This window comes from Opisthorchis viverrini (genome assembly GCF_000715545.1).
Source record: "Opisthorchis viverrini unplaced genomic scaffold opera_v5_36, whole genome shotgun sequence".
Lineage (NCBI taxonomy): Eukaryota > Metazoa > Platyhelminthes > Trematoda > Opisthorchiida > Opisthorchiidae > Opisthorchis > Opisthorchis viverrini.
Window position 1 is genome coordinate 1,115,128 of NW_008751692.1, and position 18,156 is coordinate 1,133,283.

Sequence of the window (18,156 nt, forward strand, 5' to 3'; positions counted from 1 at the left end):
GAAATAATGAGACGAACGCTGGAGGGTCTCCAAAACCCTGGTGTTCAAATAGCCAGTGAAGAAAACCTTGTCGATCTGGAATATGCAGACGACATCGTTCTCATGTTCGAAGAGGAGGAAATGGCGCAAGTATTCTGGGATGAACTGACCAAAGTCATCCCGTCCTTTGTTATGCACTTTGCACCCACAAAGTGTAAGGTCATGCTTGTGGACGTGCAGTCACTGAACACGCCACTTACGATCCAGGAAGAGGCACTGGAAGTTGTGGAGCGTTTTACGTATCTTGGAAGTTGTATTAGTTCTGATTGCAGTGTGACAGATGAGGTGAATGCTCGAATCTGCAAGGCTCGGGCCACGTTTGCTAACTTGACACACCTATGGCGTCAGAATGGTTTATCCCTGAATCTGAAGGGACGTGTGTATCAAGCTACAGTACGGGCTGTTTTGTTGTATGGCTGTGAGACTTGGCCTATTCGAGCAGCGGACCTGTGCTTACGGACTTGTGCGTTGATTGTAGGTTTCGGCCGTTTAAGGAGGTATAGGTGGACAGCTACGCACTGGGAATAAGGACTGATACCATTGGTCATTCCAGGAGTGATAGTGAGATTTCCATTGGTAAGCTTGAAAGGGAAAGCTCCACACTGACGGCAACAGCTTAGATGCATGCATGCGACCAAATCATGTCTGTCATTGTGTCCGGTCTCGGGTTTCCCATCCAGGGATACGGTAATAACCAGCTCAACTAAGGTTGGCTAGTAACGGCTTTCATATTTCCCTCCCCAATCGTTGTTTGACCATCCCTGGCGCGTTTCCATATTTTACCCGGTTGTGCCGAAAGAACTCTGCGAGAAAGTCCGTCGACCGACACTTAGAGCAGGTAACCAGGCTGGTACACTGGACTAGGTTCAGTGCATCTATCGTCGGCGGGTTATTTCATCTGAAAAACACTCGATGCACTTTAGCTCCACTTACCCTCTTTTCTCCAGGCTTAATCTCCAAGTTATGAAACTGCCAGCTTCTTGCTCTGATGTCAAAATGGAGCTCACCGTAAAGTTGTAGACTCGACCGTTGACACGTAAGTTGATATCACGCCTTCACTGCAGGTGAGGCAGGTTGACGGAGTCCCTCTGGTCTCCCTGATCCGAATGGAAATACCGTCTTCAGGTAGATCACCTGGGTTCATAGCCAGGTAGAAAATTTGCTTATGATTCATCCACGGCATCGCTGAAGGTGTGAGGTTTGCGAAATAGAATAATCTAGCTTATTTAATATGGTTTGTCTTATACTGACATCAGACCATCGAAGAGCCTTGTTGTCTGTCTACTCGATATCTGTGAGCGAATACCCTGGAGTTCAAAAGCATTACCGGCTAGAAATCAGTCTTCGGTGATCATGTCGACGATGATTTTGGGGAAGAGGAACGGGATGACAGCCTTGCCTAACATCACTGGATGTAGCAGTCTGGTCAGAGCTTACTGTGCCTAGGCCTTCGCGCGTCCCCGGTATTTGGATTATGGCGCTTTGAGAGTCAATAATTAATGGAGATACCTATGCTTCATGGACAATGTCATCGTACCCGATGGTCCACACTCAAAGGTGGCTTCTTCGTTGTAAACAGTGTCACTTTCAGAATCTTCCGGAGAATGAACATGTGTCCAATGCGCCCTCTTACAGGACGGAACCTACCATGGTTTTCACGGACCTTCCTCTGTGTTTAGTTAACTTTCTAGGGATGAAACCAGAGATCACCTTCGGTGCCACAGCTACCGGTTTGACACTGCTATGGCTTTCACACAGTGTTCGCTCACTTTTCTTGGAGATATCGTTGATTGCTGATGTACCCCACTCTGCGGTCCTCGTACACCATCGCTGAGTTCCGTCAAAGATAGCTAGATACAAACCGTCAGGTCTTGGCTTTTCGGTTGCCCTTGTCTAGCCGTAGGCAACTTGCCAGTATCAGTCCCCGTGCTTTCATCGTGTTGCACAGGTGCTATGCGTCTAAGGAGTGGAACGACTGGACGGCTATCATTATTATTATTTCATATGCTATGCGAAGAATACGGACTCCGGTTCAGTAATTTGTGCTTTCGAACCACATGACGGTCATTGACTAACAGAACCCAGCTGCTGTGCGACCCACTAAGATGTGTACGGTCCAGAGAAACAGACTCAATCAAATGCCCGACTTCGACTGAATAAGGGGATAGGTTCAACCATGAATCAAATAACCTTTTTGATGGTTTTATATCCTGCTGTCCTACAGCGTGTACGTGTTTGTACAAAGGCCAGAGGCTCATCCTCGAATATAAAGTATGTCGTGTTGAGGTCATCCGCGTCACTCCAGGTCATGCTACTGGTCGTACCTCAGGCAGCAACGCTTTGAAGTATTCTTGAAACTCACTCATTCTTCTTCGGGTGGAAGTCAACATAAAAAGTAGGCTTGCGTTGTAAGTAACCTCTTCGGTCTCTATACAGTTTTGCGTTCAATCCATCTCTTTCAGTCGGGACTCTTCTGTGCCCGGGGTTTGGGCGTCTTCGCATGACCACGTTTGTCCTACTGTTATCGGCAATGCTGCTGCTGATTTTATCGAAAATGCGAGTTTTATATAAGTGGATTTGCTAGCGTAGGAAGTGATGCCACCTTTCCAAATGATTGGAGCGTTATTACTGCAGCCTGAAATAAAAGAATGCGTGATTGTGTAAGCTATTAGCTACCTTTATATTAGCAAGTACCTGACCAGGTACAACAAAGTGCTTCCAGATTATTGTGTTTACTCAATTCCGTAAACCCTTTTGGATTCGCAATAAGACTAGTTTGGACCAGTAGAATTTATTCCTTCGCTTTAATCGTACTTGCTGATGACTTTTTTAAATGTACATTTACTTTTCAGTTTCTGCTATGTCCAAGTATACCACAGATGGGTTCGAACGTAAGAACTCGGCACCTGTCAAAAGCTCAGTGTCAACAGGTACGTGTCGAATACTTATCTACTGTCTTCAATGGAGCACATTTTGTCTGTGTTTGATATCCGTTAATACTATCACTGTACCCATTTTCTCGTTATCCAGATGGGAAGGTGGAACGGAAACGTTCCGCTGGAGACGGCCAAGGTGATTTGCTGATCATGTCCATATGTTGCTACGCATAAGTGCCATAGCAATTTTTTCGTATCCTCACGTAGAGCATCCTCGTTTGCACTGATGAACCGCCACCTTGGTGACCACCTTACCACTCGTTTTTCTCACCCACTCATCCGCCTGCTTCCCCGTTTCTTTTCACATTTGGCATGCGGCTACAAACCCTTCATCAGCATGATTTACGTCGATTCGGTGGCCTTCTGAATCTTACTGTTAACATGAAGCCCAGGTCTAGATCTTCTTCAGGTAGCTGTAGTTTGGTTTTGTTCCCATCGGCCCACCATGTTTTTTCGTTCCTTCTCTTATGTTGTCTTGCCACACACTGGCTTCTGGCTCAACTGACAAACTGGTTTCTACTTCCCTTAGGTGCCGGTGCGGTTGATGAAGAGATGTTCCGGGCCTCGTTTGTCCCGGCTATGTCCATCACGGTAGGTAAATTTTCCTCTCCCACAATGAATCTCCATAGGCCTACTCATCCAAAGAACTCCTGGATATCATGGGACGAATCAAAGACAATTTGTCTGTTTCGGCGGAAGAATGGGAGAAACGAGTGGATGCCGTAAGTATTCATCTCACTTCTGGTGTTGTCCTTGTTTCCAACATTTGCAGCTAATTTGACCATATTTTCCCTTTGCGTTTCACCGTCCAGCTAAAAACATTGCGTGTCCTGGTCGCTAACGGCGCTAATCAGTTTGAGGAGTTCATTCCACAGTTGAAGACGTTAGAAACACAAGTAGATGGGTGTTTGCGTGACCTGCGGTCCTCAGTTGTACGGGAAGCCTGTATCACTGTCGCGTAAGTCCCCATCTTAATTTTTTTGAAGGATTTCATGAATTGTATGAATTTTCGGTCTACCCAGCTGCAGACTTATGCAGACAATCCGTATACTGCGCACTAGTCAGAAATGTCCTGGCTGGATAGTGATCGATCTTCGCGAACCAATAATTACTAAATCATGGGCTGAAGATTTAACCAGATTGGACATGTGATCAATCCTGAGCCTGTCAGTATGTTAAAAAATGCCAGACGAGTCGCTTCCATTGATAGTTGATCAGGTGGCTGTTGGACTGAGTCTGGCAGTCTTCTTGCAAATGTTCCGTCGCCAATCGAGGAAACATCATCACTTTGTGTTAAGCTGGGGTGACGATTTCTTCACGATTTGGAAATTTGAAAACCAATTACCAAGTTCAACGAACAGCTAAAAACCAACAACACCGAACCTTATTCACAGGAAAACTTCCTTTCAGAATCTATTCTATTTTGCCTCCATGCTTACATTTTGCATATTGTGTCATGTTGGATGGCGCTTCATTCAGTCTAGAGAACTTCCAAATAGCCCTATATAAATTGGAGCATGTCATATGCAGCAGTATCCTAATTACCAGGTTGTTTACTTCTTCGCCAGCCGGTTTTTTGCAGCAGCTTTGTTGGTTCATTAATCATTGTCCTGGGATTCTTCTTCGCTTTAAATAAATCTGCTCCCTCTGTCTCCGGGGTATGGTTCATTATTGAATTGAATTCATCGTCCCCGTCCGGTCACCAGTCTGTCATGGCGCGCTTCCCTTTTTCGCATTTTTCATACCGATTTCTATTCTTTGTGACTTGTTTGCATTCTTACTTCAGTGGTACCAGTCGTCATATTTTTCATTGACATTATCACCTCGCCCTTGTTTGTCTTCTCTCACCCAGGTACCTCTCTCAGCAACTAGGAACTCGATTTGATCGCTTTGCGGAAACCATCTTGCAGACTCTAATAGGATTGATGTCTAATAGTGCCAAAATTATGGCCAGTAGTGGTGTCCTCGCCACACGCTTCATTCTTGAGGTGAGCTGTACTGCCATACTTATTTTTGTTTGATGCACATTGCTAGTTTCGTTAATGATAGGCATTCCACCAAAATGCACGCGAGTGCTCTTGGAATTTTGTGAGGTGCTGTTCAATTGGTTATACCTTAGTAGCAGTTAGTTGGACAAGAAGAAAGTAGATGCTGGAGGTACACACCCCCTGATTTGGCATTTTAGTCCGTTCTTTTAGAATACTACTGGCGCCTGCTTGATATGCGAAGGAGCATATCTCGTAGGCGACAACATGCTACACCGTATTTTTTCTCGTTCAAGTTCGTGCCCATCACAATCAGTCAACTTGCTTTCAAGACGGGCTAAATAAAAATCGTACAATACCCGGACGGCGTACCAACATGTATGAGTAATAACAACCTTTTGCTCGGGACCGCTAGCTGACAAGTATTGAGTTTCTCAGGGACTATTTTCGTTGATTCTCGCATCCTGGATGTCCACTGAGCTCTGGAGACACACTGATGGTACAGTCGTTGGTGGTGATCAGGATACTTTGGCTACCAACCACACGGCGTAGGTGTCTACCTGGCAATGTTTTTCCACACAGACGTGTGATATAGTAAGTGCGGTAGTTATTTCCTGAGCACAGGTGAAAGGGTAAATGTATAGGATGAACTCTGACACGTAGATCAAATGTTTCTTGGTGGTCTGCATAATTGTGTTCAGGACGGCAACAAGTCTGTTTTTTATTCCCGCGCTCGCAGTAATTTTTCTAGGGGAGACCTTTTCGACATTTGGTCACACTCTTGAAGATGCAAAACAGTCTTTCCCATTAATCTTGACCTAGGCGACTATCATTCCTCTCCGTGGAAAGGAGCTAAATAGCATAAAAGTGCATTGACGATATCCTCTTGATTGATGGTGAAACTTTTGCCAAACACGAGAGCACAGCGGCGAACTTTTCCGTCTCTTTTGGAGTAATTTTCTCCAGTCTCTTGTGCTTATTTCAACTTGCTTCATAATCGTTAATAACTGATCTGGACTAAGCGGAATAATTACATCCAAACGGGAGGGGAACACTAGACTTTGGCAAGACACAAGCGCTGTGCTGCACGCATATCTTGGCCATTTACCCTTCTTGAGAATGTATGTCGTGCATGTCATTTTGGGTAGATAGGAGAGAATTTCCATACATCAACTTACCTCACCAACGAGCTGGGCAACGTTATCTATTTGACTGTTGGCGATGAGTTTTCTACCACACACCTAGGCGCTGTGCAGCGCTCATCATGTCTGGTTACGTCCATCGTTGCCTGATCTCCACCTATTATCAGCTAATAAGTAGTACTGACAAGAATTGCCGATCAAAAACAATATCCTTTCAGTAGTCAGACTGCGCTGTTGAAAAAATAATAGGCATCTTGTTTTCCATCTTTTGTGTTTTCCCACCGCCTATCGATGTATTTTTGTTGTTTGCGTTTATTTTACGTTTATTTCCGATATTACTATTGTACAGAATTCCAGATGGCTAAAATCACTGCCATTGTTCACTATCGGTGATTCACTGCCTATTAAACATACCGTTTCACTTGAGGCAGGTCGTTTTGTAAAAACTGCAAGTGTCGAATGAACATGGACCTAATACAAACATTCCAATTAGCTGTCCCAACATTTGCGCTGATCAAATGGAATTGATCGCTTCTGCATTGCAACCATTATTGATCCCCCTATTTTGATGCTTCACGCGAACGTTAATTTTCTTAAGCTACTCGGAATGGGCTACTTTGTAAACATTCGTTTAATCGGGTCCCCGTCATTATGAGCGAACATAACACTTTTCCTGGACACGAGAAGCCGCAGCAGTTTTGTTTTATATCATTGTCGATCCCATGGGTTTTCTATTGAACCATTCCTCTGATCGATCAAGATATGTTAGCGAGTGGATTCGCCAGTGCTGTACGTAACTACTGGGCAGTACACGGGGTGTAGGTCAGGTTTTGTTATGGATCGGAATCTGGTACGATCAACGGCCATACGCGACCTGAGAACGAGCGCACGAATCCCCAGCTATCACGAGAGCCCGACCACTCCTAGTGCAGAGAGAGAAGAAGACCAGACGTTCAGAAGAGGGCTTTTACTGCATTATATACATATATATATATATATATATATTTCGGGTGATCTTGAGGAGGGGGCGCGGTCTTTTTGGATTGAGCTGCAACATGGCGGAAAGGGCGCGAAATTTAGAAATTCAAAACTTTTGGAAAATAAAATAATTTTAACTCGAAAAATAAACCGTTTTTAGGGATACTGACATCCCCAACAGGTTTCAATTGGAACATGTAGTCAGGTTTTAGGTTACGTCCGACAAACCACAATTATGAGGTCTGGAGAGTATGGAGAAAGGTCCCTTCGTAATCCGTATAAATAAATCTCTCTTCTCTGCCTAAAGGAAAGTTAGTGGCGAAAAAATTCGGGACTAACGGAAATAGCTATTTTCTTATGATGATTTGGGAGGGGGGGGCTCTCTTATCTCACTAAAGCGGAATCACTACACTACTAAGGTCCATATAGGTGTGCAATTTCGCAGTGCCCTTTTGGTGTGTTGGAGACATGACAGAATATCATCACCAATGACCATAAAAGAAATTAATCAGCTGTTTTTTTAATGAATTTGACGATGTTTGCATTCAACTCCTATAAGAGACGGAACAAAAGTAAAAATGCCGAAAACTTTCAGTATACGCTGTCATTTGGGTCGTCGTGGCTCCCACCTTTCACTTTTTCGGGATTAGTTGGTTCTTCAGTTCTTCACTTACGCAACTCGTGCGATGACCGCGCACACTAACCTGTCGGAGGGTTTCCTGGGACATTAAAATCTTTTCATAACTCGAAACACGTTTTATAGACCTAGACATGCACTTCTGGTAGAGTTGTAGTTGATATGCTGCATATCCATGAATAACCCCCCACTCTCCAGGGCATTCCTATACAGGGACGACACCTCAAGTGCGATGCATTTAAGGTTTTTGAAATTGGGACATGAGTTGAGGTGTCTCATCAAACAAAATAACCTTGATGATAGCTTAACGCACACTTCAGTGCCATACAACATCACTTCAGTGGGAAGCTTAGTCATGTCAGATACACCTTCGAAGTTACCATAAGGGGCGCTCTGATATTGGTTCAACAACAGTATTGGCATCGTTGGCCAATCAACGCTTTCCAAATCTGTCTCCTCGGGCAGCGAAAGTCGTATAGACTGATACATGCACAAAATACATAACTCAACCTGAATTGTTACGTTCCTCTTGAAATACAGACTATCCGTCGTAGTGCGAAAACGTGGGACTGAGCCGTCCTGGTGTCTTCTAAGGAGCGTACTTCACGGGTCGCTTCGCATGACAGATTCTAATTTGCCCCGTTAAACGTCAAAGTGATTAGTTATGTACTGTACTATCAAAACTGTCGCAAGCACGCTATGTACGATCGATTCTTCTGGTAAGTTATTTTTTCACTTTAAGGAATCTGGAGCTTTGTAAAACATGAGCGGAAGTCAAGATGACATTTAGTTCCTAAGATGCTTGCTTTCTGGCCTAAATGTTCGGTACATCGTTTTCACCATACTTTTCCCACGGCAACCAAAATTTCGTTCCCACTTGTCACTTTGCAACGTCCGCAAGCCGAAAGTTACATTATGTACTTTACCCTAACTTCTAATTTACGCCTTTTCGTCTCTAGCAGAATTTAGCTACGGATTACCGTCATTTGCAAATTGTCTTCCTTTTTTCCGTCAGAACACCCATTCTCCCAGACTGCTGCCAATCTTGATGAGCTCGATGACATGTAAATCCAACGTGACTCGAAAGTGAGTGCATTAGCTATTTTTCTTCTACCCCCCGTTGTGGAATGCGATGTCGAACATGTGTCTGACCTCCAAACCCCTTGTCGAGGCAGAGAAATTTCATGTCGAGGTTGAACGGACGCATGTGAATGCATCACGTAAATGATAACCTCAGTATTGATTACTGAAAGAACAGCTCCCATGCCCACCTTAGCTACCAACAAACAACTACGTTTTTCATGAGGGAAACTACCCTCCCGTGAAAATGAGTGTATTTGTCGAGATCTGTCCAATTTGAGTTCAAGTGGAACCAAAAGTTGATGGAAACTTAGAGGCCCAAGAAGGGCGAAGCCGGTCGCGGGCTTTCGAAGTGTTTTTACCAACCTTGTGAGTAGTTTTCCTTTATGAAAATAATCTGCGACATCTCGAATATCGTAGCAGGTAAAGCATGAGGCGGCCTTTGTGCAGCATATTTAGTTGAAGAATATCAGTTGAGTTTCCCGTGATATGCAAATGAGTGTATTTGTCGAGTACTATCTATTTTCTTCATTTTATCGGAAGTACTTTATCATACATGCAGTTCACATTACTTACCAAGCAAATCTTATTTCGTTAGTCACTCCTATTCAGACTAATATTTGTCAGGAAGCAAATGTTGGTGTCTTGCCTCTTCTATTTCGGTATCTCAGTTTACACGATGCTAACGCCAGATAGTGGACTGGTGGTGTTCTGCCTGGCCCGATCATCTTTTATTCTCTTCAGTCTATTTGTGCACTAACGCTCATTCCCAAAACCGATCTTAACGCTTCTGTCGCTGCCTTTCAGATGCATTTGTGAGTTCCTCGAAGTCATTTTCCGCACATGGCCCGTAAATGTTTTGGAAAAGCACTTGGGTCTTCTGCAAGATTCGCTGAGACGTGGCATTTACGATGCCGACCAAGAAGCTCGTGGTTTCTCACGACGGTAAGATATATCTGCTCTCATTTTTCGGATTTATCGCTGGGCTACACCCTCTAAATCTGCTTAAATTTGTGCATGCACACAGCAGCCTACCTTAAATTTGAACAGTGAATTGTTCTTCCGGAAAGCAGTCTTATCTGTTTGTTTCAACTGTACTGTACACTAGGCGAAATGTACCCATTTGCAGTTAGGTTGATGTGAAAAGGATACTCAACTGAATCCTGACTGGATCTCTCGCTAATGGTATTCATCAACTGACTTTGCTGTACGAAGGCAGCCTCACGCTTCGGACACAAAAATATACTGCGGCATCTCGAATATCATGTCAAGTAAGATGTTAAAAGTTGAAAGTACCATAAATGGGAGGTTCAGCTGGGATTCAGTTGTCTTCGGTCAACAGGGGCGAGATGGCTTAGTGGTAAGAGCGCGAATTTGCTGACCGGCAAGTCCGTGTTTCGAACCCAACCTCTGCCTCTCGACTTCTCCTGTCCAGAAGGTCTAGGTTTGGACAACCTGGCAGTATCCCAGTCCTCGTGCTTCCATCTGGTGGCATGGCAGTTAAGGAACCAGAGGGTGCTACAGCTGAACGATTTTTTTCCGACATTAAGTCAGTTCGCAAGTGGGTTATTTTGCCAGCTGTGTGCGACGGTTGACGGAAACCTGGAGACTGCCTGTATGATGAGCCCGAACAGGGGCCTGGTCTGTCAAAGAGTTTTTGTCAACCTTAGGAGTAACGTGTTCTTCCAGGAACATGAACTATACCCGCTGATACACACGCTACTTTCCATTGTGATTATTTTCAAAAAGACGGCAGTCTTTTCTCTTTGTTCAAATGTTCCCAGTAGAATGAGACTACTACTACCACCACCACCAAATGCACTCACTCGTACTTGCTCAGTTTTAACCCGGAACTTACGACCGCATGTCACTTTCCTAATGTGGTTTACCTGGCCGTTGATCTGTCACTGAGTCCCAGTTCCAGCCATGCTATCAGGTTCCGTCTGTAATGCGAACTGTTGAGCTCTATCACCAGGTTCTGTGTGTACCCATCCGTGTGCTCGTGTCGCGCGTCCTATGTCGTTCCTACGATAATGCATTTGTGGGTAGGATGTGTGAACACTCTGGATTTCCTGCGTTAATTACAGTCGCCCCATACCTGAACCTTGTTTAGGAATATAAAGTTGGCAAAACCTACACCTAAGTGGCCACCTTTCATTATTCAGTCTCCAGTCTCCGATGTCCGTTCGGTCGCTGTCAGTAGTGGAGCAACCCTTCTGTTTATCTGGGTACATTTAATTCCAATCGTTCTACTCCTGTTTACAGTGCCTTCCCTTTGTTTGCGGAAAAATTCCCGGACCAGGCCAATTCCCTGCTGCAAAACCTGGATGCTCAAAAACGTAAGCTGATTGAAAAAGATTTGATTGGCATTGGCTTGAGTGGTGTTGGAGACGACGGTTCCGCCCGAAATCGATCCAATAACCAGTCAGCTGTGAACCCGGTCACAAAGCGTCCCAACAAACCAATTCTAGGCACCGCTGCTGTGGGTGCGAACGGCGCTCGAAGTCGTCCTCCGGTTACAAATCAGAACGATATCAATACAGGTTGGTTCCCCCGTAGCCGTTTACACGAACTGTTGCGATCATTTCTTTAAGGACGCATGTGTTCTTATTTGTATATGTATGTGTGTGATGTCATCATTCCTCATATCTATTCTGCCCTTATGGTGCCTAACTTCGTCACATACCTGACTCCATCTGCTGCATTAGGCTAATGAGTAGATTGCTTAGATGACGCTTTCATTCGACTTATGGGATGCATTAACGCCAGAACACCAACTGGTTAATAGCAGGTATGTAAAAAATGCGATCGATTTTCGGGAGAATGTGATATCTCGTCATTCCCGACTTTTGTCCTGGTGTTTTTGATACACAACGGATTCTGCCTGCAAGGTCACATAGAAGCACGTCGATACGATAACGCCATTGCAAGCTGTGATCATAGTAGCCTTTAGTTGGTCGAGGGTATTGGTTCCTTAGGGAAGGTATGTGCGCGTTCGATATCGGAGCGGAAACAAGGTGTAGCATAAAGTGCACCGGCGGAAAGGCAACGGATGGTGAGAACATGAAGGGGAATATTATCAACATGAGCGCTCCAAGACCTTTGCGGCTTCCTGGTCCTCATCTACGTGATTCCCCCTGCATGTCGCTAGGGACGTGGCAGTAACTGGCCGAAGTGGGGAGCATGCTGTCACTGCCCGATTGGATGTGGTCGGATGTTGTGCGTTATACTTATGTTGGGTGGGGTTTGTAGCAACGCTGAGTCATTCCAGCTGCCGGCGTGTCATTTTACGATTTCCAATTGTCATTCGAATGCAAGATACCTTACACTTGACTGTTTTCACTGGAGTCTAAATTTCTTTCCTTCCACTTACGACTTGTTTCTTCATGATTTATGCCCTGAGTCGAGCAACACTATTTGCTAATGATATATATCTGTGGAGAAGTTTGTTTGATACTGGTATTCTGGTGAGTTTTGGTTGGCATCTGTCTGGCAGTAGAATCTTGAGTACATTACTTGGCGAATGACGAAGCCAAGAACTGCGATAACCAGCTGTGGTACTGAAACTCTCAAACGTCTGCAAGGACTTTACATTTTCATTCCAAACTTACGTGCCCAACGCATCCTAATTTATATTGGTTTTGCGTTTTTTTCAATTTATCTTCATATTTTTGCACGTTCTGTCTGTGAACTATATATATAATTGGATTGAATGCTATTGCATCGTTCCACTTTGTGGGCTGGCTGTGCATCTGCACAGCTTCCTGCGCGTAATCTCCCTGTCGTCGCGGTTTCAGTACCTGGGAGTTTTCTTTACATAATGAGCAGCAACATAGAGCCTTCAGTATTCGCACATTTTCAGCCGTCCACCAACACAGGTCGTGTTTATTTTCGATCTCTTCTGACTTGTATTTCAGTGTTTCCATCGCGTTCTGAAAGCAAACAAAGTGGTACAAGAATCTCCCTTACTTCTTTGGGGATGGTGTCACATTTATTGCAACTCCTTGGAGAAATTGAGCCATTCAGATTCATAGAGGCGATATTTCTGGTTCCATAAATAACTAGTCCACAAGGGTGGAAACAAATTAACTATCAACAGCAGTTTTGATAAACCAACCAACTGGTCATTAGCCGATTTGTCTCGATCAATAGATTAGCATGGTAGCCTTATTTGCCACCCAGTTGCGTTTCGGATTTTAGACACTTGAAAAACACAACAACGTTCATCGATTTCCTAACATTCACAATGGTTTGCTTATGACATTAGCTTTCTTCGTGCGGTTGTTTTCTTATTTTTTGTGGGACTGTTTGAAAATACTCAATTATAGTAACCCAGATAACAAGCAAGCTTACAACGTTCATGAACTGATATAAGTCTTGGCCATGGATAAGCAAGCTTTCCGAATCTCCGGAACATCCTCTCTGGTTGAAGTGACACGTTCCAGCACACTAGCAAAAGATGTTAGAATCGCCCGGTAGTTGAGTGAATTCTTACTGAAATGGCCAATGTTGGTAGCAGCTCATATAAGTCGATTCCTCCAAGGGAACACACCCTTCGAGGAAGTGTGAGTTTGTCTGCGGGTGCTGCTTACTCTTGTGGAAGGAGCGGACTTTATTTCCAGCGCCGCGTCCATCACTCAACTCTGTAGTCCCACGCACAATCTACTTTCAGGCCTTGTAGTTTCCAAGCAAAACCAGCGCTACCTAGATTCAGGGGTACAAGGGTGATGAACTCAGTATTGTTCTCCATTTTTCATATGGACGATCACAGTATGTCGCTATTTTTTCCTGTTGTCCATCGAAACATCTTGGGATCATCTGGCATGCTATCTATGGATTTCTGTCTTTGATTCGGGATTATGTTTATTTCCCTCACTATAGTTGGACGGTACGTTCGTCATGGTTCAGTAGTGTCGTCTACTGGGCCCCGAGGACGTGGTACTGGACGCAAGAACGTTTCTCAGTCTCAACGTAAGTTTTAAATTGCCTCCTTTATTGCTTACGAGTAGTATCGGAACAGTTTCTACCCATTAAGGGTGGTCATTTTTGTGACCCACTTCACCTTCTTGACGAGCAGCTCAAAAAGGGTTACATTCATTTCATGGTTAGCTCTTGCATGCGTTCCATTTATGTAACAGTCCCCCATCCATCCTCCGAAACTCCGTCTCCATCATCTGATGGACCTCATCAGTGCATGGTGGTTGACTTTATGGTGAACGCGGGTTTGCGCATTTTGCCCGAAACCCGACCATCATCTGACGATTGTGATCGGTTCGCTCCAAATGTTTTTGATCAACGGGATTTGTTGGAAAACGTGGATTCCCCGTTTCTCTCACCATCTATACAGTCTGAGGAAATATCTGGTAGTGAAACAGGCTGTTATTTACTTATTTGTTACTCTGCTCTGTTTGCTACTCACCCCGGTTTGCGTTTGTTACTCTTTGAACTGTTTGCGTTAGTTATGGTGATCAATCATCGGTTTCGTGCCTGCTTGGTGTGGTTGAAGACTACATCAGCTGAGCACATAAACGAATCGTGGAGATATGGTGTATTTGATTGTCGAGTGAAACATACTCGGGAGGACAGTTAGTTATCTTGTCACGTAACTCGTCAGCCCTTACGGGTAAATTTTGAATCGGTCGCCAAACAGCAGTTTTTAGCTCTGTGCTCTTGTTACTTCATTCGTTTATTGGTTGCCTATGAATTTGCTCATACTTTGACCCACCCATTCAATATCGATCAATAAATCAATTTATCATGTATAAGTCGTGTGCCATAGGTACATTGGTTTCAGCTGCTACAGTTCCGATCGCCCTGGAGGCGATGGCATGCTCAGTTAGTTTGGAACTGAGCAGCTACGTATTGAAGGCGGTAGCTTTCATGCACGAATGCCACTGACTGCTCGATTGGGCTATTTCTACCAGTTTCATCAACTATTGTTGAGTTGAATTCCGGGATGCCCATCCACAGAGGCGGCCGGTTGAGTTTACTGATTAGTGCTTTCAGACTTTGCCAGGTTATACACTGTCCACGTCGCTTCTACTCAGCACAGGCCTGGGCGAAAGAAGCTCTGGGAGGCAGACGATGTTCAGGCATGCGTGAAGCATGTGTGGCATGCGGAAGAGTATATTCTTAGGACCCTCTGGCGTACATCAGCATTACCAATCTAATGTTCCCACCGACCGATGATTCCGCCAAGTCTTCTAGCAGTACTTTACACTCTGCAGGTGTGAAGCGTATGCCAAACCGTCCGTTAGAGTGATTTATGTTATTTAGAATGGTTTGCAGTTTTGAGGGATATGAACCAAGAGAACAACAATGTCCGCATACTCAATATCTGTAGGTGAACGTCCTGGGAGCATTTCGATCCTTGAGATTTCAGAGGCAAACAAAGAAATTTCATGCAACACAACTGGACGTGGTCAACTCATGCGAGAGCTTGCCGTATACTCGTTCGCTCCCACAGGAAATCGGATACAGCGCCGTCATAAGGGATATGAATTTGGAAGAGACACCTTCGGTCGCCAGACAATACCAAATTTTATGAAAATCGACTGAATCAAGAGCAGCTTTCTGCTCAACGAAAGCTGAAAGCACAGCTTCTTCAACCCGCTTCCGTTCCACCTCTAAACCATCTTCGTTATCCTCGGTAGCGTTTGCAGTAGCTTTCTAGCCAGGTCAGCTCGATACTCTTGAACTACTGAAACTTGTTGAAGTTGATGGATGGAACTACTCTGCTTTTGCGCACGTAATGCTAACGGGAACGGCATGATCAGAGTCAAGTTGTTTGTCCTAGAAGGAACCACAATTTTTAATTGAGGCTCTATCAGTAACTGATAACCACATGGTCCAACTGAGTTCATGACCATCGCAGTTGGTGGCGTCCGAGTAATTCGATGTGAGCATTTGTGTTGGAAGTTCGTATTGGCCAGGAACAGACGATGATCCCGCGCACAACTGAAGCAATTGCTGCTCACTTTCCTTACGCTGAGCTTCCACTCCAAATCTACCACTTACTTGTGCTTCTTCCGGACTTATTCATCCAACTTGGGTATTCATATCACCAACCAGAATTACCGTATCCGTCCTTCTTGCTGACCGAAACAGTTTTGATAGATCTCGATAAAACCCGTCCTCACTCTCAGAAACACAGTCTGTCGAAGCTTATGCCGATACAACAAACAGACATTGTTCGCCGCATCGACCTGCACGGCGCAAAGACGACTGTTTACTGGTATACAATCCAGTGAGTTGCTCCCAGCCTTTGGTCTGAGTGGAACTTCCACACCGTATATACCACAAGCCATTGTGCCAGGATCACCGGATACCCGGAGAGTGAAATGTGGAATATCTGAGCTTTTCCTAAGTGGCTTGAGGTGCGCGACCGAGGTGGTGTCTTGTTAGCGTGTTTCGGACATCGACAGATACTGAATGTAAGGATTCAGCAAGAGGTTCCTGTTCCTCAATTTGACACAGACTACGGACGTGTACTAGATCTTTTTAGGTTAGTAAGTGATTATTTTGGTTCATTTATTTGGGCGACCGTTTATGCATAGAACAGTGGCCAGGAGAGTGGCAGGTGGGGAGGAGGTGTGCCAGAAGGCCGGTGAGCTAAGAGCTGTAAGGCTGAATGTTTCTTCCCGGTTGCTCAAGCCTAGGAAAGGGTTTGGTCGAGGTACCCCATCTTAAGTTCTCCCACTCAAAAGTCTGACCCACAAAGCAATGGAAGGATGTAAGTTTTTTGTTCGGAGACTTCCCCTCTAGCCTCCGACTCAAAGTCTGAACCATGAGATGGCCTTTAGGATTTTCTTGGGAAACCCTTTCCTGAGCCAATACTCTGACTCCCTTGGCTGCAGGAGGCCGGCCTGGTCCGAGGACACAAAGAGTAAGGCGTTACGGTCTCCTAGTGCAGTTGCGCTCATCAGGTGCCTTTTGAGCAGTATTTCGATCGTTTTGAATAATGCGCCGGCGGTCACGGCCAAACGTTGGGTGATAAGAGTGCGCAGTCTTTAATGCCGACCTTTTTGAACCCGTCCTTCGGGGGAATGCAGCATCGCTGCTTCCATGAATATGGACATGCTGGTCGCCTGAGGGAAACGCCTTACTTCCTTCACACTCCTATCGCAGACTTTATCGCGACTTGGTCTCCAGACTGCTTCGTAATACGACTACTCACAGTATTAGCTCGCTGTTCTTCGTCGGCAATTCTGGCATTGTTGAAATATTGGAAATTGAGTTGGAGCCACTATAGCCCATAGGATCATTGAAGCATAGAAGCCCGACTACTTCGAAAAATGTGACAGCTTTATGTCGGGATCCGTTCACCACTAGTGCTTGAGTCACTGCTCGTATACCGACGGCATGCACCTGTTAATAACCATAGTGTTGCAAGTCATTTAGCGATCCGGTGTTTGAAAAACATGGGGTACTTGTTGTTTTGAGTCAATCCAGAAGTTACCGCTTCAGAGGGGCTTTGGTTGCCTTCCGGTAGATCGGGCAAGGGACTGTGTTTACAAAATCAAATGCCACCGTCACACTAAGGCGGTTAGAGGACTTCATACCAGAATCGGTGCATCCTTCTCCCTCCTTCTCCTTGTGCCAAGATCACTGGTACATCTCGCCCGGTTTTGCTTCCTCGTCGAATAGGCTTAACGAGCTGTTCACAAGCACATGTAAGTTGTTATCTAAAGCAACAAGTAAAGATTCGGCACCAGATGACATTTCACAGCCTTCGTAGATTTAGCTGACTTCGTGTTATGCGGAATTCCGCACCGATACCGCCGCTTGCTGCTGAGGCCAATAAGTCTATCCCGCACGCGGTTGGCCAAAAGATTGACCCGCTTGCCGGTCCATCATCAAGGCGAGCTCTGATTGGCCGAGATGATGGACCCAACTGCCAATCATGGTCCGGTATCCGCCGCATACCGGTTGCCAAGGCCGCATCCAGAAGGCGCCAAAATTTCTAGACTGTTGTCGCTGCATACCCTTTATATACGTCGCGTTAACTGGTTTTGGGCGTTAGTACACGTCAACACCTTTGTGGTGGTTTTGGCGGAACGCTAGCTTATTAGGTTCATACCGAGAACTAAGCCGAAAAATACTGTTGTTACACCTGATCGTAACTCAGCCTCTTCATGCAGCTGATTGACTCGATTTTTCCGTATTTTTTGGCCGGCGCGCAATGCACTGCTTATGGGAACACGGCAGGCGCGTCAAACAGAAAAACTCCATTAGTGGCACCGTTCTAGAACGTGTGTCCCTCAAATCATCAGGCAACGAAACTCTGACCTGATACTGCTGTTAACTGTGTCCCTCTATTTTGTTCTCAAAACGGACCAGCTGACATCCTATTTCACGCG

At 45.1% G+C, this 18,156-nt stretch overlaps 2 protein-coding genes across 2 annotated transcripts in view; one reads left to right on the forward strand and one right to left on the reverse strand.

The window, feature by feature from the left end:
* T265_02789 (hypothetical protein) overlaps positions 1–1,222 on the reverse strand; it is a gene marked incomplete at both ends in the record, with an annotated part of 61,671 nt that extends 60,449 nt beyond the window's left edge. The window contains one exon of the mRNA XM_009167114.1: positions 1,047–1,222. Within this exon, the coding sequence (XP_009165378.1) occupies positions 1,047–1,222 (176 nt within the window). The remainder of the gene's footprint in view (positions 1–1,046) is intronic.
* Positions 1–18,156, forward strand: part of T265_02792 (hypothetical protein) — a gene marked incomplete at both ends in the record, with an annotated part of 66,860 nt that overhangs the window by 18,293 nt on the left and 30,411 nt on the right. The window contains 12 exons of the mRNA XM_009167117.1: positions 53–502; positions 2,892–2,969; positions 3,070–3,111; positions 3,505–3,566; positions 3,605–3,697; positions 3,788–3,933; positions 4,828–4,963; positions 8,733–8,803; positions 9,605–9,742; positions 11,063–11,340; positions 13,679–13,768; positions 13,807–14,160. Of these exons, the coding sequence (XP_009165381.1) occupies positions 53–502; positions 2,892–2,969; positions 3,070–3,111; positions 3,505–3,566; positions 3,605–3,697; positions 3,788–3,933; positions 4,828–4,963; positions 8,733–8,803; positions 9,605–9,742; positions 11,063–11,340; positions 13,679–13,768; positions 13,807–14,160 (1,938 nt within the window). The remainder of the gene's footprint in view (positions 1–52; positions 503–2,891; positions 2,970–3,069; positions 3,112–3,504; positions 3,567–3,604; positions 3,698–3,787; positions 3,934–4,827; positions 4,964–8,732; positions 8,804–9,604; positions 9,743–11,062; positions 11,341–13,678; positions 13,769–13,806; positions 14,161–18,156) is intronic.